The 25507-nt window shown below is 44.7% G+C and overlaps 3 protein-coding genes, 1 long non-coding RNA gene and 1 pseudogene across 4 annotated transcripts; 1 reads left to right on the top strand and 4 right to left on the bottom strand.

Annotated features, from left to right (window-relative positions):
• Positions 1-4006: 4006 nt before the first annotated feature.
• On the bottom strand, positions 4007-6179 carry LOC124647154 (protein FAR1-RELATED SEQUENCE 5-like). Its single transcript, XM_047187132.1, has 5 exons — positions 5438-6179; positions 5346-5360; positions 5035-5296; positions 4223-4947; positions 4007-4122 (listed from the first exon to the last, which is right to left on the bottom strand). Exons 1-5 carry the CDS (start codon positions 6177-6179, stop codon positions 4007-4009), a joined length of 1860 nt encoding a protein of 619 aa, XP_047043088.1.
• A 4519-nt stretch (positions 6180-10698) lies between these two features.
• LOC124647153 lies at positions 10699-12173 on the bottom strand (annotated as a pseudogene).
• A 1318-nt stretch (positions 12174-13491) lies between these two features.
• On the bottom strand, positions 13492-15023 carry LOC124649635. Its single transcript, XR_006986718.1, has 2 exons — positions 14709-15023; positions 13492-13853 (listed from the first exon to the last, which is right to left on the bottom strand). It is a non-coding gene; the product is annotated as an uncharacterized LOC124649635 (long non-coding RNA).
• A 3220-nt stretch (positions 15024-18243) lies between these two features.
• On the top strand, positions 18244-19614 carry LOC124647152 (transcription factor ABA-INDUCIBLE bHLH-TYPE-like). The gene has a single exon (XM_047187130.1). The coding sequence runs from the start codon at positions 18244-18246 to the stop codon at positions 19612-19614; it is 1371 nt and encodes a 456-aa protein (XP_047043086.1).
• Positions 19615-20246: 632 nt separating this feature from the next.
• LOC124647151 (deoxyribodipyrimidine photo-lyase-like) lies at positions 20247-24894 on the bottom strand. The gene is made up of 10 exons (XM_047187129.1): positions 24561-24894; positions 24295-24437; positions 24002-24198; positions 23668-23908; positions 23347-23504; positions 23203-23239; positions 23040-23098; positions 22467-22548; positions 20544-20615; positions 20247-20429 (listed from the first exon to the last, which is right to left on the bottom strand). Exons 1-10 carry the CDS (start codon positions 24892-24894, stop codon positions 20256-20258), a joined length of 1497 nt encoding a protein of 498 aa, XP_047043085.1. The 3' UTR covers positions 20247-20255.
• Between the last annotated feature and the right edge of the window lie 613 nt (positions 24895-25507).

Raw genomic sequence — 25507 nt, 5'->3', positions numbered from 1 at the left:
GGTCATGATTTTATAGATCTTGTAAGTTGTGTTTTACTTTTGTTCTTTTAAAGAGCAAATTTTGTTTTTCTAAGTATTTTACTTTTGCTCTTTTTCTCTTGTTTCTAGGTTTCGCCAGAAACACATGACAGATATATAGATTCTGTGGATCAACATGACACTTCATATAAATCAACACCTGTGAGATTCTTGAACTTTCTTTTATGTCAATTATTCTAATTTAAAGATAATAGTGATTTTTTGATATATTCTTGCCTTTTTTCCTTTCTTTTCCTGCTATAATAATGCAGAGCTACAACAGAGCTTCAATTGTTGGCCGTAGGCTTTTTGAAGGGAATCAGAATTATGATTCCAGCTCGATGTGCAAGAGTCCTGTCAAGCAAATGTTGAACAACTTTGGCAAGGTATGCACATGATAAAATTCATGTCTTCTACTTTATTATCATTGGCATTTTTTAGTAACATGAGTTGAAAGCGCAAGACTAATCTGCCTAGTTGCAACTTGAATCGCAACTGCCAAAATAAGCCAGTTTCAACCGGTGTCGCAACTGACTTATTTATAGCCTTATTTATTTTGACATGTTTACATATGACAGTCGCAACTGTACATATTTTACTTGCAACCTTAGTCACCACTTGGATTGGCATCTATAAACTTTAGTGCTTTTATTCAAATTTTTCTGTCAAATAAGTTGCAACTCATGTTGCAACTATCTTTATAATATGCACCTTTTTCTGCATAGTATCAACCTGAGTTTGCCAATACCAAAAACAAGCCAGTTGCAACCCATGTTGCAACTGATAGTTTTATATATTTGCAGGCTTTTACTTGCAACCTTAGTCGCAACTCAGATTATCATTCCTTATATATTACTTGCAACCTTAGTGACAACTCAGATTATCTCAATTGCAACTCTTTTCGCAACTGTCCGTCTTATATTACTTGCAACCGTCTCAACTCAGATTGGCATTCTGAATTGCAACTTGTCTCGCAACTGTCCGTCTTTTATATATTACTTGCAACCTTATTCACAACTCGGATCGGCATCTATAAACTTATCTGAATTGCAACTCATGTCGCAACTGTCCGTATTTATATATTACTTGCAACCTTAATAGCAACCATTTGTCAAATAATATGCTTATTCAAGGGGGTTTGTCAAATAATATCTGATTGGCATCTATAAACTTAGCGCTTTATCAAGGGGGTTTGTCAAATAATATGCCAGTTGCAACAACAGTTGTAATTGAGCTTAACCTGCAGCCGTAGTGAGAGCTAGCATTTTTCCAAGCATAGTTTCAAGCATAGTTGGAACACTGGTAGAACTCAAGTTCCAATTCAAAATGAGTGTTATGTCAGTTTAAAATTTACTTGCCACTCCCTCCCTATTATCTCTGTTAAGTTTCAAAATGAGTCGCAACCTATGAATTCTCGAGTTGCAACTCAAGTTGCAACAACGCTTGTAACTGAGTCACGAGTTGCAACCACACATGCAACTCAGTCACGACTATAGCTTTTCTTAGTTGCACTTTGGATTGCAACTCATGTCGCAACTCAAGTTCCAATTCAAAATGAGTGTTATGTCAGTTTAAAATTTACTTGCCACTCCCTCCCTATTATCTCTGTTAAGTTTCAAAATGAGTCACAACCTATGAATTCTCGAGTTGCAACTCAAGTTGCAACAACTCTTGTAACTGAGTCACGAGTTGCAACCACACATGCAACTCAGTCACGACTATAGCTTTTCTTAGTTGCACTTTGCAATTTAGTATGTACTTATGTTGTTTAATTTTGTAATTTAGGAGTCATTGTCACCAGAAGTTCAGATTTTGGGTGAAAAATCATTCAAAGAGAACTGCAATACTATGAATGATGAAGCAGAAAAGTTGTATAATACTAGCTTGTCACTTGGGAGTTCCTCATGGCATGAGAAAGAAAATGTGCTTCCGCAACGAATACCACAGCGCAGCAAGTACATATGTTCACCTTTTGATGTTAACCCAAGCCCCGCAGTGGCAGTACAACCTTTTCAGCAAAAAATTTGGGAAGCTGTCACTTCTTTGTGTGATGTAGAACCTGATAGATTGTAAGTTTATCTATATAATATTTTTTTATATTTTTTATTGAGTTTTGCAGTCTCTAAACAAGTTACTTTGATTTTTAATATCTTGCAGGATATGGGCAATTAACATTGATAATATAAGAGTATCCATGTTGCAGTTAGGAAACTCAATGAAAGTAAACGGTTGGGTTGAGGCTTGGCTAATGAATGCATTCTGTCGCAAATTATTCAAAGACAAGCATCCTAGAAAATCTAACAAGCATTTCTTCTTCAATACTACTTCGGTAAGTCTATTTTGTTGAAACTAGTATTTGTTTTTCAGTTTACTTGTACAAGAGTAAATCATTTATGATTCAGTTTTCTATATCTTAAACAGGATTATCTTCTTGAAAAATGGAAAAATGAAGAAACTAGGATAATTTGGAAACGAAAGCGAGTAGAATCATTCACCTTATCAAATAAAGCCGGATCATTGCACTTGTCGGATGGGGTATTTTCTTGTTCTTCTATGATCCAGTGATTCATTATCTCGTTGTTTCTATTATTCTAGTTTATCTAATTTTGTATTTTTATATGCTGCATGATTGTATTTCCCTAGTGTGTTTGATGATCATTGGTTCGTGTTCATGGTTGACATCAAATATCGCAACTTCATATTCCTAGATTCATATTATTCTCAACAATCTAGTTATCGAAGAAAGTTGCAAACTTGCTCGGTAATAACAAATTTCTTTTGTAGTTTCTTTTTTGTAATCCTTTCTTGAATTTAGCCTCTTGCTAGTAATACCTATCATTGTTTTTGTGCATGAAACAGATTAAAAACTTCAAGGCAACCTCGGAACGAGGCCGGCCTAAAGAATTTGGACTTCAACGAGCTTTGGAGTAGCATATCCAAATGTACCTAAGCAAAAGAATGGGTATGCATTGTTTTTTCCTGTGGCACTTTCTTCGATTCCTTTTTATGCATTTTTAGATGTTCTGCTTCTATTCACCTTGTCTTTTATTTGTCTGTCTTCCCCACAGAAATGATTGTGGAATTTTCAGCATGAAGTATCTGGAACTCTTTACTGCTAGAAATCCTGCTCAGTGCTCATTTTCTCATTTGGACATCACGGCGTTTCGTATGAAATATGCTCATGACATCTTTATGTGTGACTACAATGTTGAGAATGATGCAAAAAATTTAGCCGTTCAGTTTTGTTCATAGGTATGGTGTTATATTTTTAGGTGTATATTACAATTGTTTGCTAATGAATTTTCTCATAACTAAATTTATTTGTGTTTGTGGTATTGTCAGGAGAAGAAAATCAAAAGAAGACATGAAAATGGTGAACAACAAACAAAGTTGCTGAATAAGCTGTGAATATACTACCAAAGTGACTACCCCAGTGCTCGAAATAGTTAATGATTTGTAGTTTGTTCCTTCTCTTCTGTAAATTCAAAGAGACGTGTATATAAGTACTGTCGCCCTGTTATCGGAGAACATGGCATGTTATCTCAGACCTTTTGAGTGTTATCGGAGAACAACGTTTTAGTGTCTTTCTTTCTTTCGAGTGTTATGAATGTCTTCTTTTTATTCAAATAATTATGTTCATGGTGTGCTTTATATGTTTTTGGCATTCACATTATCTGTGTTGTTTGAACTTTTTCTGGATATGCGGAAACAGCCTCTGGTTGCTTTACTGTCTTTTTCTATAAGTACCATGACAACTGCATATTTTTCACCTTTCATAAGTAAAGACATGTATGACAAGCTTTTGTTAAGAAATGCAGAAGACATATCAGAATCTGACACAGAGAAGAAATGCAGAAGCTTTTTTCCAGGTATGACTAGTACTATTACATTTATTTGCTCCAGTATCTCAGATTCATTGTTTAGAATCTACTTCACAACATCAATAAATAGCTAGAATCTTTTTCGCACAAATCTCCAGCTTGCTTTTTTAGAGGCATGTTTTCCCCTGGCTTTTTGACGATGTCTTCTTCATGTTGCCTGTTGATTTCGCCTGGTTTCTCTTTTGTGTTTGCTTCTTTGTTGACTTCTCAGCATCAGCTTTACCTGCAACAAAATGAAAATTCTCTAGGAATTAGTTTCTAAACATTATAAACATAGGAAATACATTATAATTGCTCTTTTTTAGCTAATGTTTTGTTTTTACCCGCTGTCTTCTTGTTGCTGGTTTTGACACTTTTCTCAAAAAATGACTTGGGTATGTGCCTCATTGTACATGTAGCAATGTTATGTTGATGCGAAACACAGTGGCTGCATGTAATTTGATTTTTTGACAGCAATTCTTCAACGAATGTCCTTTGTCGTTTAGAATTTTCTGGACGTCCTTTCGAAGGAACAACATCAGGATCTTGTAGGTTATCTGGGAAACCATCTTTATGTTGCTGTTCTCTTGGTTTTTGCTGTTCACTTGTTGCAGATGGTTGTTTGCCCTTTTCTCTTTTCTGGAATTCCACAGTTTCATCTTCTTGAGTCATCTCATCTACTCTGTCCTCTATCGTTTTGATTTCATCCAGCAAGAACAAGTATTTCCTTTCAGTCACAGCTCCTTCAGAGGCAACATTGCAAAATTTCCTAGATAGCACGCAGTATCTCAGATGTTTGTTACTTGTTGTTAGATCTATTGGGATGGACTGCTTATCTCTGATGTATTTTCTATCTTTTGGCCTCCACCTACTGATGTAATACTTTTCAGGAAGTTCTGACAAGTTAAGGTGGATGAGGACCCTCAGTATATGTGCACATATTATGCCATCCTTCTCAAACTTGCAGCATATGCAGGCGAATTCTTCTGCTTGTAGGTTTACAGAAACAAGGTACTTTTCGGACCTGAAATCTTGCAGTTGTAGCATAGGTGTCTTGTAGACCTCATACCTGACAAACTTTTGAACTTCCTGAACATGCAATTTTGTTGTGAACATTATTTGTTTTTGGAACCGATAGAATATCTTCCGGTTGTACATGCGACCAGCTTGAAGTTCTATCTCGCTACGCACCCAATAGTCCGGCTCTGTTATCCTTGTTACTGAATCTTGTTCTCTTTCCAATTCCTCTATGTTTTCAGATATTTTCTGGTACTCACCCAAGAAGCTCATAACACTATATGTAGACCCCACATTGTCTTTGAAGATTGCATTAGTTCCCTCACTTCTAGCAGTTGAGTGAATGAAAGGTAAGAAGTTATGCTTGAAGTAAACGGGGACAAACTTCGCTCTGTTTTCCCACATAATTTTCAAGTATTTCAGGTGTCCAACATTGTATCTGGAAATCATCTCTGGCCACAAATGCTCAAATTCAGCTATAGTCAGTGAGTTGCGCAGAATATCAGAGAAATCTGCATGAAGGTTTGGTATTTTACTGAAGCTTCCTCCACACTTCTCTTCCGACTTTCTCTTGATATGGAAGAAGCAGTTCCTATGACAAGTTTGTTTGAAAACTTCATATATTGCTTTTGCCATTGCAGCATCTTGATCTGTGATAATTGTTGCAGGATGCTTCCCTCCCATACATATGAGGAATTCCTCAAATAGCCACTCAAAGGTACTTGCTTGTTCATTATTGATTATTGCACAAGCAAATAGGCAGTTGTGGCCATGTCCTGTCACTCCGACAAAAGGAGCAAATGGGAGGTTATACTTGTTAGTCTTGAATGTTGTGTCGAAGCTAAGGCAATCACCGTATAAGTCATACATGTGTCGAGAAAATCCATCAGACCAAAATATGCATTTGACCTTGTTCCCTTCTCCAAGATCAAAATTATAGTAGAACCTTGGATCTTCTTCTTGCCTCTGCCTAAAATAAGATAGAACTTTCATCATATCATTTGTGTTGTCTTCTAATCTGATTGCAGTCATGACATTGCTCACATATTTCTTGTTGTAAGGAACATTCTTTGGCTTTCCTCCTCGCAGGTATGTGAGTATTGCCATTATCTTTCGTGCTGGAAGCTTCACAGAAGTGAAAGTGCGAATGAAGAGCTTCTCTTGATCGGTCATATGTCTATGGGATGCCAGGAATTTGCTCTCATCAGGGCGGCTTAAATCATGGTTGTGGTGCAACTCTAGGTTTGTGACAACCCACTTGTCTCCTTTTAGTGTAACCACCATTTTGGCTTTGCAACCTGAAACAGGATTTACATTTCTTCTTCTTTTTCTTGTTTTAGGTGGCGGTCCAGAACCAGCTTTCTGTTGGTTTCTCTCTTGTCTCTTCTTCTTCCTTTCCTCAATTACCTCAGGAGCAACTACTTTGCCAAACTTACTCGCATGTGTAAGTTCTTCTCGTGCCAATAGCATTTCCAATATTTTTGCCTTTGTAGTTTCCCGCTTTCTTCACGGAGAATACACAAATTGAAGCATATTCATTGTAAAATTTGTAGGCTTCCTCTTCGATGTTAAATACCATGTTTAAGTGTGGAGCATGATGCCCAAGTAACTTCCGACTAGCTTGTAATGCTGCAACAACACTTTCATTTTCAAGGAAAATACGGATATCTTCTTGAGTTAGCTTCTCCACTCCTTCGAGCATGTCCATATCTACTTCTTCACCATCTTCATTATTGTGAGTTTCATTGTCGAAACTGTTTTTTTCCTCTCGGAATATGCTGCTTATTATGTACTGGATCATTATTCTGAATTTCATTGTCATCGAATTGCCAATTGTAGTAGCTATCTGAACCATAATTCGGCAAATCTTCATTTCCAATATTTGTCTCATCTTCAGCTAATTCTTCATCTTCATCACCAAATACTGGTTGCTCAAAAGCTTCTTCTTCTTCTTGTACATCTAGGAGCGTAGACTGGGAACTTGCATATCTGCCAGTTATCATAAATGTCTTGTTCTGCACATTTTTTCAATTTTTGGTTATCTATAATATGCAGCTAAAGATAATCCACAGCTAATTTGTAGTCACAGTTATCTTTTTTACCTCTGAACCCATTCCCTCTTCCATTCCATTGAAATTGCTTTGTAAATAACTCTGCAAATTTATATTTTTACAATAATAGTCAGTTTAAACAACCAGGAACTTTGTTATAACAACATTTTCCCTGCGCTATGTATGTTGCTTCTTACCTGTGATGTTGATGGTGCTTCGACAGACAACAACATTTCCGTGAAGGACATACCATTACCTTGTGATAAGGATATCCGCATTTTTAGTTTCAGATAAGTCACTAAATCCATCTGTCATCCCATTATCCCATATTTCAATGTTTTTTATGATCATATAATTATGTACTAAAGTTAGTATGGAACAACTTACAGCATAGTGATCTTCAAGGTCACCTTGTTCAGCTTCCTTTGAGTTGTAGTCATATGTCCATGCTGCTGTCTTAGTCTAAACATCAAGTTCATTAAAACATATGTTAGTTGACAAAGTTGAGTTGTAATTCATGTTTTGATATGTAGTTCAGAAAGTAGATCAAAGTAACCTGCAAGTTAACATAGTTGTTGTTCAAAGTATAGCTTGCTGTGCGAGCTTCAGTTTCTTTCTGCATGGAAAAATAATAGCCATATAATTCCAATTTATTCTCGCTCTTGTATATAGTATTGACAATTAATGCCGAAATAAACAACTTTTTTGCTAGAAATAAAAACTACTGTGACACAACAAACTACTACTTATATAGTCTTGGAAATAATGCGAGAAGTAAACAATTTTGTTTGCTAGAAATAGAAACTACTGTCCACAAATTCGGCTTCTGAATTTTGCTCTGAATTTGCTTTCTTCTGGCGGTGACTACTTTCTTGTTGGAATTGAGTTCCACATTGTCCTCTCCAATTTAGTGACAGTTTCTCCTCTGTGTCTTGTTATTACCTGCTATTTTTTTTGTTTTCAAATTTGTTTTTGTTATTCAACCTGCTCTAACCAACTATTATTACGTCTCTACAAATTCTGATAACAGCGATACAAAAGGATGCAACCTGCAGCGATGTTTTCTGCTTATCATGTAGGACGTGTTAGACAACGAAGGTGCAATAGTCAGGTTAGCTATGTCATGATCATATTTTTCGCTTGCTTTCCGTGTTCAGCAAGTTGGGACACATCAATGTTTCTTTTACTTATAGTCGGGAGCTTCTTAACACAGTAACATTAGATCACTTGTTGCTGGTAAGGCTCAGTATATTTTGCTATGTTCAAATACTTCCGTCTGAAGAAGTGCAAATGCATTTTGGGTCGATATGTAGATGCTTTGCATTTGGTGAGAGATATCTATATATTAGTATGATTTTTATTTTTGCCGGTAAAATAAGTGTAGAACATGCAAATGTGAGGTATAATTATTAAATCATGAGCATAGTTGGTCAGACATATGTACATGCTTGCATGTTTTGGGCACATGCTCAGGAGGAACATGAGCAAACCTGGATGCACATACCAGATTTTGAATGCAATGGACAAATTTTTGAATGCACGTACTCGAACTGGATGATGTATGTAGTCAATATTAACTTGTAGTCAATATAAATTGCAGGTACACGCCTTCTTTTTAGAGAGAGAGTTACCTGATTCGAGCGTAAGGTGTTATAATTCTTGCTACGCTTCCTGCAACTTCCAGGTATGGGTACTTTGGTATCTGGAATTGTATGCAGTGTTGGATTCATAACTCAGTATATAAGCTTTCATACAAATTTGCTTTTATAAAAATCTGCCTCCAAATTTGTATGCAGTGTTGGATTCATGAGCCATTTTTGTTTGTGCTGTTTACCTGTGTCCCTATTATGAAATCAGCCTCCAAATTCGAATCTGTTGCAAATGAAATCAGCTATTAGTTCGAATCTGTTGCAATACTATCTTTTTCGACCTCTTTGTTGTTGATGCATCAGGTTTTAGCAAGGATCATCGACTGATGAAGGAAAGGGTTTGGCAGAAAGTCAGATCGAAGAAGCCCAAGATTTTTGGGGAAAGGGTTTGGAGAATTTACCATGGTAAGCCTCGTCTCCTTTATCCATTGTTCTAGTTTCTTCATGAACTAGCTCCCCTCCGTCGGATCTCGTTCATTCATTCTCCTTCCTGTAGTTTAGCTGGAGGTGGAAGAAAGGAAACGAATCTAGGAGTGGTTATCGTGTCTGTTTTCTCGTACTCGACAGGGATCTAGAAGTGGTTGATTTCGTGTGCTTCAAGTTGGGCTTCCTGTAGTTTAGTTGGGCTTTTTTGGGCACAACAAAAAAGGTTTCAGAAACCTGAAGAAGCCCAAGAACAAAACTGGCCAACAACCTGGAACAAAACTGGCCCAACAAGGACAACTGGACAACCCAGGTCAAACAGATTCAAAAAAAACAGGAATGACGTCAATTGACTGAGACATAGGTAGAGGCCTACCTTTGCGAAGGCCAGCCTCGCACCGCACTAGCGACACGTGTAGACGAGCGCACCGCTCCGCGCAACACGCGCGCGTACTGGTTCCGCGAACCGCGAACGAGTAGTCGAGTACTACTCCAGCTACACGCGAGTACAACATGTAGCAACGCGGAAATCATGCTGAAGTACTTCGGGTCGGAACACACGTATAATACACAAGTACATTTACATACAGCACAGGAGTACAGTCGTGTACACGAGCAGGTACAGTCACGCACAACACACGAGTACAGTTGAACACACAGGCGAGTACAAGTACAGTCACGCACACGAGCAGGTACAATCGTGCACACGAGCAGGTACAGTCACGCACAACACACGAGTACATTTGAACACACGAGCGAGTACAAGTACAGTCACGCAGACGAGCAGGTACAAACACACATACGAGCAGGTACAGTCGTGAACACAAGCAAGTACATGTACAGAGGTCAGTGGCGCAAACGAGCAGGTATAGTCGCGCGTAAGTACAGGTACAGTCCCGCACACGGGCGAGTACAGTTAGCGAGTAAAGGGAAAAATTGCACCAAATACACTAAAAACAGAAGTACTTATCAGTTGAAACACGAGTACAGTTAGGTACACACCATAGGTACAATCATAATATATAATATTATTGGAAGTACAAAAAAAAGTATCTCCAAACCTATCAACATGGGATCTAGTTTTGAAGATCTCGACGCAAGGATCTCAAAAGTGAAAACGGTTCGCAATTTGGACTTACGGTTCTCAAGATATTTCATTTTGAAAAAACGAATCTAGAAGAAAAAGGGAAAAACTGACACAACCCAGTCTTCTCTCTCCTCCCCCATCCCCACCTTGCTTCCCCTTGCGACACGTGGCGAGCAGGGAGACCACTTCTCAAGGATTTTCTGGCACCACAGCGCGCCACTTGTCGCGTGCGGAACGAGTTGACTTCCCTTCGCGAAGGTCGGCCTTTTTTTAACGATTTCGGAGACATAGCTTATGTCTCAGTCGACTGAGCGTTAAAGACTCCCTAAAAAAAGAGGGATCTTTATGGGCCTTGGCCAGTTGAAAGCGTTAAGTACTCTGATTACACGTTAAGTTTGTAACACTCTAAAACTTCTTCTTTTATAAATAAAAATGGCAAATCTTTTGGCTCTTTCCAAAAAAAAGCTGCACGCCCTGCACATCGATCTCCCACTTCCATTGCAGTCAAACATCGATCTCTCCTGTTACTGTTAGTGCTGCTCTCAACCATCTCTCTCGCGATTCGCGAATCATTAAAAAGGTCGCATTGACCATCAGCTGGCGCGCTCGGTCGCGACGCCTCGTCTCCACGCATCCCGTGAGGAAAGCGTCAGAAGCAAGGCCCGGAACTCCCTTGAGACTCGGCAAACGCCTCAAAGTTGCGGTCGATGATGTCCTGGCAGTGCTCCCGCACCTTGGCAACGTCGTACATGTCCGATACCATCAGCCAGCGGCAGATCTCCGCCGGTGAGACGCGGTCCAGATCTAGATGTGGCAGCAGCAGGTCAGCCACGACCCGCTTAAACGGAAACAGGAGGTACCTGGACGCGATGTCCAAAAGCTCTTCCGCCATGGAAAGAGGATCATCATCATCCAGATCCTCTAGCCCGTCCGTGTAGACATACTCAAGCATCTTCTCGAACGCTTCCGCACTCACGTCATGCTCCTCCAGGAGCGGAAGCTCTCCTCCTCTGTTGGAATGGAGGAAATCGGTTCGTCGAGACAGCCTGGTTTTGAAGTACTCCGACCTCAAGGTAAGAATCAGCTGGTGGCAACGGAATACCCTGTCGCCCACTTTTACGCATACGTCCGCAAGGTCGTCGTACGCGGAGCTTCTGCAGGTCTCGGCTAGCTCGCTGTTGCGGAGATCTTCCTCTCTGGAGTTTGCTAGGGAATCGTGCAGGATCCGGCGGAGAGCCGACGGGAGGCCGTCTTCTGCACGATGATCCATTGAACGTCCTTGAAGGACGAAAGGTCTCTGTGAATAGTCCCGACCCAACTCCCTCGTTCGAGTATCTCGGCGCTTCTTGTGAGCGGTTAATCTTTTAACCATCCCCGTACACATGCAAGCTTTGCATATCCGCGCGAAATCTTCGAGGTCTTCCGCGGCTACCTCGCATCTGTCGGAGTAGAAGAAGTCGACGAGCATGTGCATCAGTTTGAAGGACAGGCTATGTCTGCTGGAGAACGTCACCTCCTTGCGGTTTCTCCACTCCGTCGCGAGTTTCCTACGGAAGTATGGGGACCGGGCGGCGAGGATGACGCGGTGGGCCTCGATGGGTCTTCCTTGCACATACAGCGTGATGTCTGGAGGGGACGGCCACAGCTCGCCGGCAGCATCCGTCGCCAACGTCGGCGTGGAGTCACCGCCGACGCGGTTGGCGGGGCAGGCGAGGAACGCCGACCGGAGGGCAGCGTGAAACGGCGCGAGCGGGAGCGGGCGCAGCGGCCGCGGCCGCGGCCGCGACTCGTAGTGACAGAGGATTCTGCGTATGCCCAGGTTGAGCGCCGCGCGGTAGCACCGCTCGCCTTCGAAGGTGCTGTCGTCGTAGACGGCGCCGGCCTCGAGCAGCATCCACACGGCACCGTCATGGCCCGCGAGGCAGGCGTAGTAGAGCGGGATGGAGTCCCAGCGGTCGCACGCGTTCAGGTCGGCGCCGTCTCGGAGCAGGCGGCCGAGCAGGGCGCAGTCGCCGGCGCGTGCCGCCTGGAAGATGTCCAATTCCATACCGCCGGCTGCTGATCCCATCGATCTCTTGTACGTTGCCGCTTCTCGTCTTTTTCTGGATCAACAATACGACCCTTGCGTGTATATATAGGCAGAGAAAACGGCGAAGCTGCCCGTCTCCGACTATATCTCGAAAACTCAAGCGGTTCCAGGGCAACTAACACATGGACTCGGAGTACTCCTCCCCATCGGTTTTACTAGTTATAGAAAACCTTGATTAGCAGACCATGTATAGTAAACAACAAAATTAGTGAACCGAGTTCAAAAGGCATGGCATGTTGTTGACGTGAAGCAAGCACCTGCAAACACCTGCCTAAGTAATGTTGGCGCAAGTATAGGGAGGGCAAGAACGGAAAAGCCCCAGTTGAACCTGGGTGCACGTGAACCCAGGTTCGAAATGCATTTTCGAAATGTGAAAAAATTCTGAAATAAAAATATCAGGGTACGTATGCATGTTCCATGTGTGCGTAGAAAGTTTTCGCGGAGAAACCATTTTTTTATTTCAGAATCTAAAAAAGACAAAATACGTCACATATATACTGCTATATAGCCGTGTAAAATTTTACTTTTTTGCCGAGGCAAAATAAAATGTTTTTCCAGAACGAAACTCATGTCCAGGGCACATGTTTGAGATCATCTTTGCAATCATTTTGTGTTTCGATTTTTGAAACATGTTTTGATATCACAAACCCACTTTTGAAAAAGTGGGTTCACATACACCCAGGTTCACAAAAGCCGGTCTCGGGCAAGAACTACATACATAGCAGTAGCTAGCAGCATGGAAATAGAAAACGTAGTGCAACAATTATTAGCGTGGGTTTTGATGCATACGATATTAAAGGAGTCATTAGCTGCAATATTTTCCCGGCTGATGATCCTGCCCCCAATCCCGAACTGGTACCGCATCATCCCGACCGTACATCTGTTTTGACGAGCTACGAGTTTGACCAAGGGTGCGCACCGTAGCAAAAGTGATTTTTTTTTTTTTGCAATTTCGGAAGACTGGGTCTACGCCTTGTATGGCCTCCATGAAGCTCTGCCTCTATCGAGCCCATCTGCGAGGGTTTGGTATTTTCGAAGGGACCATGCTACACGGTGCCCAGGCACCGGATAGTCTACCACGGTGCCCTCCCTGTCTGAACGGAAAACTTACCCAAAATAGAAAGCAGGGCCAACTTTGATAGCGACATCTCACCAAAATAGAAAGGTAGACCAGGTTTGATAGCGACAGGTACCGAAAAGGTACAGGACCATTTCTCGCTGAAGCGAGAGACCCGGGGCAGAAAAATCGGCCAAAAATACAGACTATGTGGTCCAAAGTTCCAGCCTGTCACAGAGGTTATCCAAAGTTTAAAGTTGTACTACTACAAGCCAATACAAATGAGAACGATTCTTAATTACATAAAATTAAGCAAATAGAAAAGAAGAGGCAGGCTATACAAAGATCCATCCAATGTGTTGTGCAAAACCCGACGAAGCTAAACTTTACTCATGCTGTGTATATCTTCGACACCTAATTAAGCTCAGGATTAAATAGACCCAAGGTCTGTCATAGTTATATCACCAGAACTTCCAAAAATAACCTGATATAACAAACTATTGCACATGTCTAGAAGTGCCTGCATGTAACAAATCTTGGGGCTAATCAAAATCAAAGTGCAGATCCCTGTCTTATATGATGACCACATTTCCTTGCATGAACTGCATTAAAAAAAAACAAGATGCATATAAGTAAAAAGTACATCCACGAATGTATATGTGAGTTAAAAATATACATCCAATTCTGTCTAAATTATCCCTAAAAGCATGACCTGGAACTCTGGGAAAATAAATCAAATATTCGGAGACATTGCAATTTGGGTATAGGAGGGCAAAACAACATCCCATAGCTAGTAATTCTAAAATATTAGGTGCAAAAAATACATCATGGAAAGGGGGAGGGGAATCAGTCAACTTCTGCACCAACAAAATGGTAATTTAAGTATATGGGAGAAAATACATCCTACAAACAAAGTACTGTGTGTATAGGATGTCTTACATGTAGAGGAATTACATTCAGAGCAAGTAGTACATGGTTAATCAGACGTAATATTTGGCTACAGGGATATATCATGTATTTGTTCATAGAAATTTCATCCTAAACATGTACTGTATGATCAATTATATGTAACAAATAACTAATAAGTACATCCCCAATTATTTCTACTCAATAGGAAAATCCTATACACGGATCTGGCAAACACGGACCTGGCAAGATCTTAGATGTAGAAAAGGGGAAAAAATACATCCAATATTTAGAGGAACCTACTATTTGATACATCCAAAATCCTCGAGGAACCTACTAATCAAGATCCGCGATGTATAAAAAAGAAAAAAAATACATCCAATATCTAGAGGAACCTACTATTTGATGCACCCAAAATCCTCGTGAAACCTACTAATCAAGATCCGTGATGTATAAAAAAGAAGAAAAATGCATCAACCGCTCCAAAAAATCTACCAGAACTGGAGGAATACTATTGCTACATCTGGGAACGGAACCATGTTAATCTCTACCTGCTGTTTAATTTGGCGATGACTGAGCAGAGGGTCGGCAGCCCCGGCAGCAGGTACATGCCCGTGCCCTCAGCGACGGCGCCCATGGGGATCTATGACCGACGCAACCACCCGCTCGCCGACACTGGCGCTAGAGGCGCCATCTGGGGCGACCCGTTCAATTACATGGCCTCCGGGTCAGGGGCGGCGCCCGGCTTCAACGGCCAGCAGAACGTGGCTAGAACTGGCCGAGACCAAGTTCGATCCGGCTTTGCTGCATCCGATGGCAGCGCACAACGTCGACGCCCTCGCGCTGCGGGAAGCCCAAGCTGCCACCGTCGCCCGACAGCTCCGCCGGCGCGTAAGAGGAGGCGCTCGGGGCTTCCGCGGAAGCGGAGTTGGGCGTCCTCCCGCGGCGCGCCATGGAGAATGGGCACCGCAGCTAGTGGTCGAGGTGGGCGTCCTCCCAGCCGGAGGGGGAATGAGAGGCAAGGCGAGCCGGGGGAGGCGACGAGGCGAGCCGGGGGAGGCGGCGGTGCTGGTGGCAAGGCGTGGTTGCGGTAGTTGCCGGTGACCTCAACTCTCCGGCGACCTCCTCTGTTTTGCCCCGATCTAGATGTGAGAGAGAGAGAGAGAGCAGTTAATGTCCTCTGTGGCTGATGAGAAAAATCAACGAAGGTGCTGGGTACCGTGGGTATGTCTTGATGTGGACGCAGTTACTTAGATGCTGATAGGATCGCTCGATTTGCATCCGACGGTGCAAAGGAGAGAGCACTCCGTAAGACCGGACAGTGCCCCAGCATCTAATAGAAATTGGGTTTTCGAAGATAGGTATCCATCCCTTTAGTGAGATAACATTGACGAGCTGCATATTTTTCGTCTAATTATGTTTTTCTTACACTGATAAAACACATTAAAGTTATTTGTGAGGGATCATGTTGCACAAAAATTACACTAAATCAAGTTCATCTCTTCTAATGATCAACTTGCTGGAATCTTCACAAAGTTATTGTCTGCTGCATTTGTTTAAGGTTTGTCGATCACTACAGGAAAAAAGCTCAGTGCCGTGCACGGGTCTTTGCCGTGTGCTTCCAGCGCCCTTTGCCGTGCGGAAGTTCTTTGCCGTGCGCCTCGCGCACGGCAATGAATTCTTTGCCGTGTGGCTCCGGGCGACGCACGGCAAACAAACAGCGCACGGCAAAGAGCCAGCACGGCGCTCGGCAAAGCATCCCCGCACGGCAAAGCAGCCGTATGGCGCACGGCAAAGTAACCCCCACGGCAAAGAGGCCACGAAGGCGCACGGCAAAGATGCATGCACGGCAACGACGGCTTTGCCGTGCGAGCTAACCCTTTGCCGTGCGTTTTTGCACGGCACGTAGTACAGCTTTCATTTCTTTCCCTTCTTTTGTAGTATTCATATTTATATTAATACTTATATTTGTTGTAAAATTAGTTTTTACTTTTTGTAGACTATTTGTTAGTGTTACTTAATACAATCCGTATACCGATAAAACAAGTAATCTACATCTTCATCGACCCCTCCCCCCAACATATCGTGGTTTCGAAGCAAATTAACGGGGTTCGGTGTACTGCTAAGTGTTATCGCCCCCACATATTTGGTGCAATTTCTTGCAGCTTTACACCTTACACGACACTTCCAAACATATTCTAGGTCCACATGAAAGTTTTGGTGGCATTCCGGTGCTCCGGCGGTCGTTCCCCCCCGATAACGGCGGTCTACGTGCCTCGGGGGGTCTACCCCCCTAGATTTCACCGCGCGAGGTTTCACAAACATACTTTTTGATAGGTATAGTTTTGTTTAGGACATATACACATGGAAAGCTAGGTTTGGCACACTTTGGCACACTATAGCCACCGGTATACCCGCTAGCGGGACACTTCAGCCTACAAGTCGAGGAATCTTCCAAGTGTTATCGCCCGAAAGAGAGAAATCTCACACATGGGAGCTATGCCTTGCACCATTTGGTGAATCAAACCTTCCAACACACTTTCAAACATATCCTAGGTCCACTTGCTAGTTTTGGTTGCATTCCGGTGCCCCGGCGGTCGTTCCCCCCCGATAACGGCGGTCTACGTGCCTCGGGGGGTCTACCCCCCTAGATTTCACCGCGCGAGGTTCCACCAACATACTTTTTGATAGGTTTAGTTTTGTTTAGTCCATATACACATGGAAAGCTAGGTTTGACACACTTTGGCACACTATAGCCACCGGTATACCCGCAGCGGGACACTTCAGCCTACAAGTCGAGGAATCATCCAAGTGTTATCGCCCGAAAGAGAGAAATCTCACACATGGGAGCTATGCCTTGCACCATTTGGTGAATCACACCTTCCAACACACTTTCACACATATCCTAGGTCCACATGCAAGTGTTGGTGGCATTCCGGTGCTCCGGCGGTAGTTCCCCCCGAAAACGGCGGTCTGCGTGCCTCGCGGGGGCTACCCCCTAGATTTCACCGCGCGAGGTTCCACCAACATACTTTTTGATAGGTTTAGTTTTGTTTAGGCCATATACACATGGAAAGCTAGGTTTGACACACTTTGGCACACTATAGCCACCGGTATACCCGCTAGTCGGGACACTTCGACCTACAAGTCGAGGAATCTTCCAAGTGTTATCGCCCGAAAGAGAGAAATCTCACACATGGGAGCTATGCCTTGCACCATTTGGTGAATCAAACCTTCCAACACACTTTCACACATATCCTAGGTCCACTTGCAACTTTTGGTGGCATTCCGGTGCCCCGCGGTCGTTCCCCCCCCCCGATAACGGCGGCTCCTGCGTGCCTCGGGGTCTACCCCCTAGATTTCACCGCGCGAGGTTCCACCAACATACTTTTTGATAGGTTTAGTTTTGTTTAGGACATATACACATGGAAAGCTAGGTTTGGCACACTTTGGCACACTATAGCCACCGGTGCAATCCTAGCTAGCCTCCTAAACACACGGTTAAGATTGAGAGATGATGTTGGACCTTGTATTAGAGATGCCTTGTAGCTTGCGCGTATTGGACTAGACTTGTATTTGTAGCACGTGCATCAAGATACGAAGATATTCAGGCACAAGGGCTGGGCAGTTCCCTCTCCAAACCCTAAACTTCACACCATGAAGCGGTTGCCAAGCTTTCCAAAGTAGCCGTAACGCTGTTTAGCTATTTTGGCTAATTCTTAACCGTCTTCAATTCCTCAAGTAACTGGAACCAGGATTAGGAACTAAAGAGCTATCAGACCCGTAACCGCATAGGCGCTGTGCGTTTGCCATGCCATTTTCGGTACCTTTTTGTTTTCTTGCTAGTTTCAGAGCACACTTTAGCAGTAGTTGCCACTGCCCTGTGCACACCGCTAGCTGCCGGGAGTCACTCGCAAAAAATCATCTTCTTCCCGAACTGCCTCCCCTGATATTTCTCTGTTTAGCTCCGGCGGCTGGCGCTCTCAGCTCTCTATAAAACTACAAGCATCTGATGAAACCACTCAACGTACCGAGAGCTAGCTACCATTCTACTACAGCACGCGATTGTTGTCCGATCGCGCGGGCATGTCGTGGTCGGACGCGGACGCGGCCTTGTTCGCGGCCGTCCTAGGGCAGGACGCCGCGCACCACCTGGCTACCACGACGCAGCACCTCCACGAGACGGTGTCGTCGCCGGCCGAGCTCCAGGCGCGCTGCGCGCGCCTTCAAGACTTCGTCGAGCGGGGAGGAACCTGGACGTACGGTATCTACTGGCAGGAGTCCCACGCCGGCGCCGGAACCCGTCCCGTCCTCGTCTGGGGTGACGGGCACTGCCGCGATGCCGCCCCGCCGGACGCCGACCCTGCCGCCGCGGGCGCGCCCGAGGAAGCCGGCGCGGTGTACAAGAACCTGGCGCGCAAGCGCGTCCTGCTGCGGCTGCACGTGCTGTACGGCGGAGGGGAGGAGGACGACGACGCGCTCCGGCTGGACCGTGTCACTGGCGCCGAGATGTACTTCCTCGCGTCCATGTACTTCTCCTTCCCCGAGGACGGCGGCGGGCCGGGCCGTGCGATGGCCTCCGGCCGCTACGCCTGGGTCTCCGTGGATCCCCGGCGCCTACCCGGCTCCGCGCCCGCACCCGGGTGGTACGTCCGTGCTTCCCTCGCCCAGTCCGCCGGCCTCCGCACCGTCGTCTTCGTCCCGTGCAAGGGCGGCGTGTTCGAGCTCGGTTCCGTCGTGGACATCCGCGAGAACCCCGACGTCGTGCGCGCCATCCAATCTGCCTTCCGCGTCAAGGCCGCATCGTCAGACGATCACTTGAGGATCTTCGGAAAGGACCTCTCCCGCAGCGCCTCAATGCCGTCGGTGAGAACCACGGGATGCGAGGACACATGCGCGCTGCGGCTCGGCGGGCAAGCCATGGTGGAGGAGGCTCCGAAGGGCATGAACTTCACCAAACCGGGCGTTGACGAGCGGAGACGGCTGAAGCGGGAGCGCAAGACACCGGAGGCGCCGCTGAACCAACAAGACGCGGAGCAGCAGCGGCGGCGGCGTGATGAGCTCAACAAGCGGCTCTACGCGCTGCGCGCGGTGGTGCCCAAGGTCTCCAGGATGGACAACTTCTCGCTGCTCAGCAACGCCGTCGCCTACATCCAGGAGCTGGAGGCCCGTCTCAGGGGCGGCGGGGCGGGGCCGGCGCCGGCGCGGCAGTCCGTAGAGGTGAAGGCAATGCAGGACAAGGTGGTGCTGCGCGTGACCACCCCCTTGGACGCGCACCCCATCTCCGGGGCGTACAACGCTATAAGGGACTCCCAGCTCAGCGTCGTGGCGGCGGACATGGTGGTGGCGGAAGACACCGTCACCCAGACGCTCGTCGTACGGTCGGCGGGGCCTGAGCGGCTCACGGCCGACACCATACTCGCCGCACTGTCACGTGGGAAGATGATGACCAATTGAGCACCAACCCATCACCGGCGCCCCCGTCCCGCCACGGCCATCCTCCTCGACGGTGGTCTGCACCATATGGAGGCCCAAGCTGGTTGTGACCAACGCATTGGAAATTCACTGTTTGGTTTGCTGGGTATAGAATGTGACACTTACTCTCTCTTTTTTTTAACTATGGTATTTGCAGTATTATTCGTGTACTTGTGCATTTGGTTTCAGCAACTTAACAGGAAGATAACACATGTAGTTTCAGCTGACCAGAGCACATTTTTCAGCAACCTCACAGTTAACATGAACGACATCAATGTGGTTTCAGCAACTTAAAATTGCCAACAGCTAAAGGTGAAACTCGTTTGCTCATTTGGTAATATACCAGATTGCCAGTGTTAGATTCATGTACCAGTCAAATCAGTGTGTTCACTTCGACTGAATTCAGCCAGTCTTAAAAAATGCCAATTTTACCAATAGATATCTCAAGAATGTCAATGGCTGTAAAATGGTGTGAAGCTTAAAACCTGTACTCCGTATACTTTTCTAGCTAACACAATTATTTAATTTAAGAAAATGCCCAGAACAAAAGGGCATAACGGTCATTCCTACTCTAGACCAGATTTGAAATATATACCAAACTACTGTTAGTAGCTGAACTAGTCCTAAGACTTTGCATACTTGACTACTGAATTCAGAGATTCATCCAGCTTCCTTTTCTTGGATTGAGTAACCAATCTTTTGACATAAGAAATGTAAGCATCGACATCGAATTTTCTCTTGCAGCCAGCGTAATTCATGTAACGTATCTTTCCAAATATAGGACGCTCCTTCCAACCCTGAGGAAATAGTATGGTTGTTAAACTACTCTCAGACCTCCAGATTATGATCAATAAACTGCGCTTCTGAAGAGCATTCATAAGGGTTTCGATCAAAATAAGGGGATCTCAAACCTGATCATGGAGGCCACATATAGACCACATACAACCAACGTAGCCACTGGGGTCCCTGCCATCTATGTGATACTGCAACAGATTGACTCAACAGATTTAGTTTACTGTTAAAAAAAGATTTAGTTTGAAAACATACTGCAACATGCAACAGATTACGGCCGTTGTTGGTTTGGTGATTGTCTGTTGTAAAGACCATGTAGCAGTTGTTTGTTGGTGTACTCCGTGGTTGTGCTTGTTCGTTAAGTCCTAGGCTTGTAATGAGACACAAAGATTTTGATCTTTCTATAAACTGATCAACTGAAGTACTTGAAAGTGAACAGCTACAATATGAACTAGGAATGGTGGGTATAGAAACTTAGATAGTCTTGAGCTATGCCCATAGGATCTTTTTCCTCAATTGCAGTAGACACCTTATCCAACTTCTCATACAAGAACCAACCAAGCAAAAGTTACTCTTGTTTAAATTCTTAAACAATGAAACAGTAGGCGGTGCACAAGATCACCAACTATGTTCTCAGGCTTGAGCCACCATGTTATCCAAAAGGCAGATGCTTTGAAATGGTGTGTGCTATTTTCAGAAGATTCCTTGCACGAATTTGTTCAGCTTCGAATTGTACTATGTATATTCTGTTTTGATGGCATTTAGCTCGTCAACACCACCGAATACTTATTTTGTCCTGCACATATTTATGATTTACGAGTATTTCTGTTGCTTATGCCAGGGAGGATAAAATAAAACTGCAACCATGAACATCGTGGAGTGAACCTTCTTTGTAAATGGTGTTTATTCTCATTAGTTCCTACTGGTTCCAACCACCCAATTATAAAATCGTCGAATGATTTTTCTTTTAGCCGCAACTGGCAAATAGATGTCCAAATTGTGTCTAATAATGTGGTACTTGCCAGGCATCTATATATTCCATACCTGCTGTTTCTCAGTTTAGACCAAAAATGGAAGGAGATTTGGTGTGCAACACAAGTATTATTTCTAAGACGTTGACTGGGGCAAATAATTTTCAGATTGTGCGAAAAGAGAAGGTAAAACCCACCTTTACTTGATCACAGTTTGAATCAGGTATCCGACAGCAACTAGTACATTAAATTTCTGAGCTGAACAGATAAGCATGCGTGGAGATTTTAAGCTGGAAGTTGCTCTGTTTGCTCCATTAATAGTGTACTACAGTACTAAGTCTAATTGTATTTGTATCCACATGGGTTAGTATCCTACTGGTGTCCAATATAAATTAAATAGGAAGTACTCAAGAGTTTTTGCAAAGGAATAACGTGGACTACGCACATGTGTACCTGTTGGTAGTTTCTTTTTCCTGACAGCCCAAGATTAGTTTCAGAGAATAGAAAACCAGAAAATCGCCATGATTGAAGGTGGACGAATGTTGCGTGTGCACTAGTTGAGAATTGAATTGGTTTTTGTTTAGGGGCTGGATTGTCAAGGTGTTACCCGTGGCTGCTGGGTTTTGCTTGTTGTTTAGCCGGAGTTTGCATCTTCTGATTCCTGTCCAGGCACTTGATCTATCCACTGTGCATGGTGGTAATTGCCATCGTGCAATATCAGGCAGCATCAACTTCACCAGTTACACCGCCATATCAACATAACTTCTGTTATCTCATAAATATTACTAATTTTTTAATCAAATATAGGCTCTTGCAACAAATGGTTAGAAGGTATTTTCATGAGATCTGTACTCTAGGATCTTAACACTAAACTTTGGTAGATTTGCAACAGCTTAGGCTTGTGCATAATTAAGCTAGCTACCCAGGTAGGGACGCCATAAGCTGTGGTGAGGATAAGCCTTTGTTTCATGTGTTTGATGAATTCAAGTTATTTAACAGCACCAATAGTATAACGCAAGAAAAATGCAAACTAATACAACTCTGAAGTGTTGTCAAACAACACAAAATTACCTTGTCATTCAAATATATTGCTATGGAAAGTGCTTCTTCAGGTCCACTGGTCCATTCTAGAATTTTTTTGGCCCAATACATTCTGCAGAAAATTGCCGTATCAGGGCAGAGAAATATACTTTACAAAGAACATAACTGCAAAAGTAAGTAAGGATTTGGAAAAAAAAATCATGTGGCTCCAAAGTGAAACGGGGACATATATGCAAGCAACGTAACACGATTCAAAATGTTACATTTTTCATTAATACCCAGTTACAAAATATAGTTATGACCTGAATATTAAGAATATGAGCGTAGAAAATGGTTGGCTAATTCAAGAATATGTCTGCGTGTTGGAAGTAGACGAACTGATGGTCCTATCATACAGATTTGCTAGCTATTTGGTCTATTTTGCAAGAACTATATGGGGTAAAGGATTATAGGGCATTAATCAGTTATCTGTCCTTTTAGCAACAACAATAATAAATTCAGGCAATTCAGAACATCCCAAATGAAATCAAAATGATGGAAGATCCAATAAATTTGTAAACACTATGATATCTAAAGCAGGCAACTCGGCATAATTGATTATACCGCATGAATCCGTGCATCTTTCCATGGTGGACCATCTCCAACTGTGAAGCATTCCAGAGCTGATGAAGATTCCAATAAGAAAAACATGTAATTCGATTAGGAGGTGAGGTATGAACGATGTTAGTATCTGCAGCAGAGTACAGTGTGCTTTTTTAAAACATACTTGATCAGCTGTTTTTGCACTCTCAAGCTGCTCCCTCCTGCAAGCAAGAGTAATTTCTTTAGCAAGTACCAACAGAATGAGACTGTTGCGGGCAAGCAGATAAATATACATATAAGGTGCAAATTCGAATATAAAGTATCTCACGTGTAAATATGCTCTCTTTTGTCAGAAGCATGATCCTGCAGTGTCTTCCTAGCCCAGTCCCAAGCACCAGCTAGCGTATCATAGTGAGGCTGGTAATAGCAGAAGTTGTCAGCTAGCTCCCTCCTTATTATCAGCTCCTCCAAGAAAGCATCAACTGACTGTTTCCAAACAATTGACATATATCACTTTTAGATGACAAGAACTATCTTAAGCACTGACATTCAGATTTGCAGTTCCGTAGCTACAAATAAGAAATACATTCTGCCATCTAATAATATGTTACTTGCACAAGATCTCAAATGGCAAAGTAAAGAATGGCACCTTGGGACTAAGATGACGGCGCTTCTTTGCCTCCAAAGCACATCGCTGTGCTGAAATTTGCCCAAAATGCAGGTATGGCGAGAGGCCGGACAATGCCTTTGGCTTCGTGGGATAATTACGGTCCGTATCATAGCTCTTGACCCTCTTCTCTAGGAACCCATCCTGGCTACCCAGAAGTGCCTCCATTGCGGCAGCCTCACCCGGCTCACACCAGTCAATCTCTGGCACATCCTCTGCCTCCCTGCAGCAGCGGGGAATCATTCACCACTTGTAACAAATTCTTCACTGCACATCACATATTAAGTAAAAAAAAACCCGCAAAAACTCTCACGACCTGCAAACTGTGTCGATGAGCACATCCCAATCAATTTCCTCTGGCTGGTCCCTGTCCCATGGCACCACCTGTGGCAGTTGAGGGAACTCCACCAGGTACTCGTCCAACACCTTGTTCATCTTGCCTCTGAATGTCCTGGCCGAGTACTCGAGCTTCGGGGATGCCGCCCATACTGGCACGACGTTGTGCGCGTCCACCTGGGTGCCAATGCCACAAAGCCCTCAGGTCGAATTCCCGTGAAAAGGACAGCAAGTTTCCTGTGATTGCGGTGTGCATTGCTGTACTGAAGTTACCTGGTACACGGTGAGACCATCGTGGCGCAGGTCGTTGACCACAGCATCCAGCGCCTGGCGAACCGGCCGAAGCGGCGAGAAGTCGGCGACGAGCGCGGACGCCCCGAGCCGCCGCACCAGCGCCGGTATCTCCGCGGGCCCGCCTGACAGCGACACGCAATACGCAGTTACAGCGCATTTCTCGTACGTACGGGGAACCGGTTACCTTGCCTCCACCGGAAACAAACGCGGCGTACCGGTGAGGAAGAAAGAAGAGCGCGCGTTACCTGTGAGGAAGAAGAATGGGAGGCGGCGGTCGGCGGCGTCGGCGGCGAGCAGGCGGAGGCCGCGGAGGAGGAAGCCAAGCTGGCGGCGGCGCGCGGAGAGGAGGAACGGTTTGGGGAAGAGCGGGAAGGCGACGGCGAGCGGCGCGGCGGACGCGGCGGCGAGGGTCGCCGCGTGGAGGAGGGCCCAGTTGTCGGCGAGGCGCTGGTCCCGCAGCATCCAGTACAGCACCGGGCCGGCAGCGGGTTGATCGCCCTGGCCCGGGAGGAGCACCCGCACGCGGTTCGGGTGGACCGGCGCCGGGCTTGCGCGCGCGGTGGTCGGCGCCGGCGCCATCGCGCGGTGGAAGACGGCGGGACGGGGACGAGGAGAGGGAGAGCGGGTTGATCTCCAACTTGCGTTTTGGGTGCGCTCGGTGTAGGAAGGCTGGAGGGTGGTTAGTGTGGAAGGCGGTTTGGTATTTGGGGTCTGTGGTGTATGGACTGGGTTCTCGGAGAGTGACCACGGAGGGGCGTGAGTTATGGTGAGGAAACTCGAATTGGGCTTGTACTATAATCATATCTGCTCTTTGTATGAGCCCGCGATTTGAACAAACTTCCATTTGAGTTGGTAATCACTTTGCCTGGTTAATCATACATCAATCTATCCTAGTATCACGAATTTCTTCTATGTGATGTAGCCTTCTATTCTTCTATATTCATCCATTACTTTGGGCTGCAAGGAATCCATTTCTAGTTTTTACCACCACCAGGTAACAGTATTTGGTTGAGTACCTCATATGCCTGCCCCGCGTCACAGGGCTCCCGCGATGCCGACCGCACCGTTGCCGTCTCCGGTGCGCCTCCACCTCCCCCATCCCCGCCTCCCGCGCCACCCTCGGTCTCAAACTCGTCAGCTCCGTGGATAGCTTCTTTCACCTCGATCTCGCGCGAGGGTTTCCTGATCCGAC

Source organism: Lolium rigidum, chromosome 4 (genome assembly GCF_022539505.1).
Source record: "Lolium rigidum isolate FL_2022 chromosome 4, APGP_CSIRO_Lrig_0.1, whole genome shotgun sequence".
Lineage (NCBI taxonomy): Eukaryota > Viridiplantae > Streptophyta > Magnoliopsida > Poales > Poaceae > Lolium > Lolium rigidum.
The sequence above is the reverse complement of the archived record's forward strand: the minus strand, read 5'-3'. Positions and strand labels throughout refer to the sequence as shown.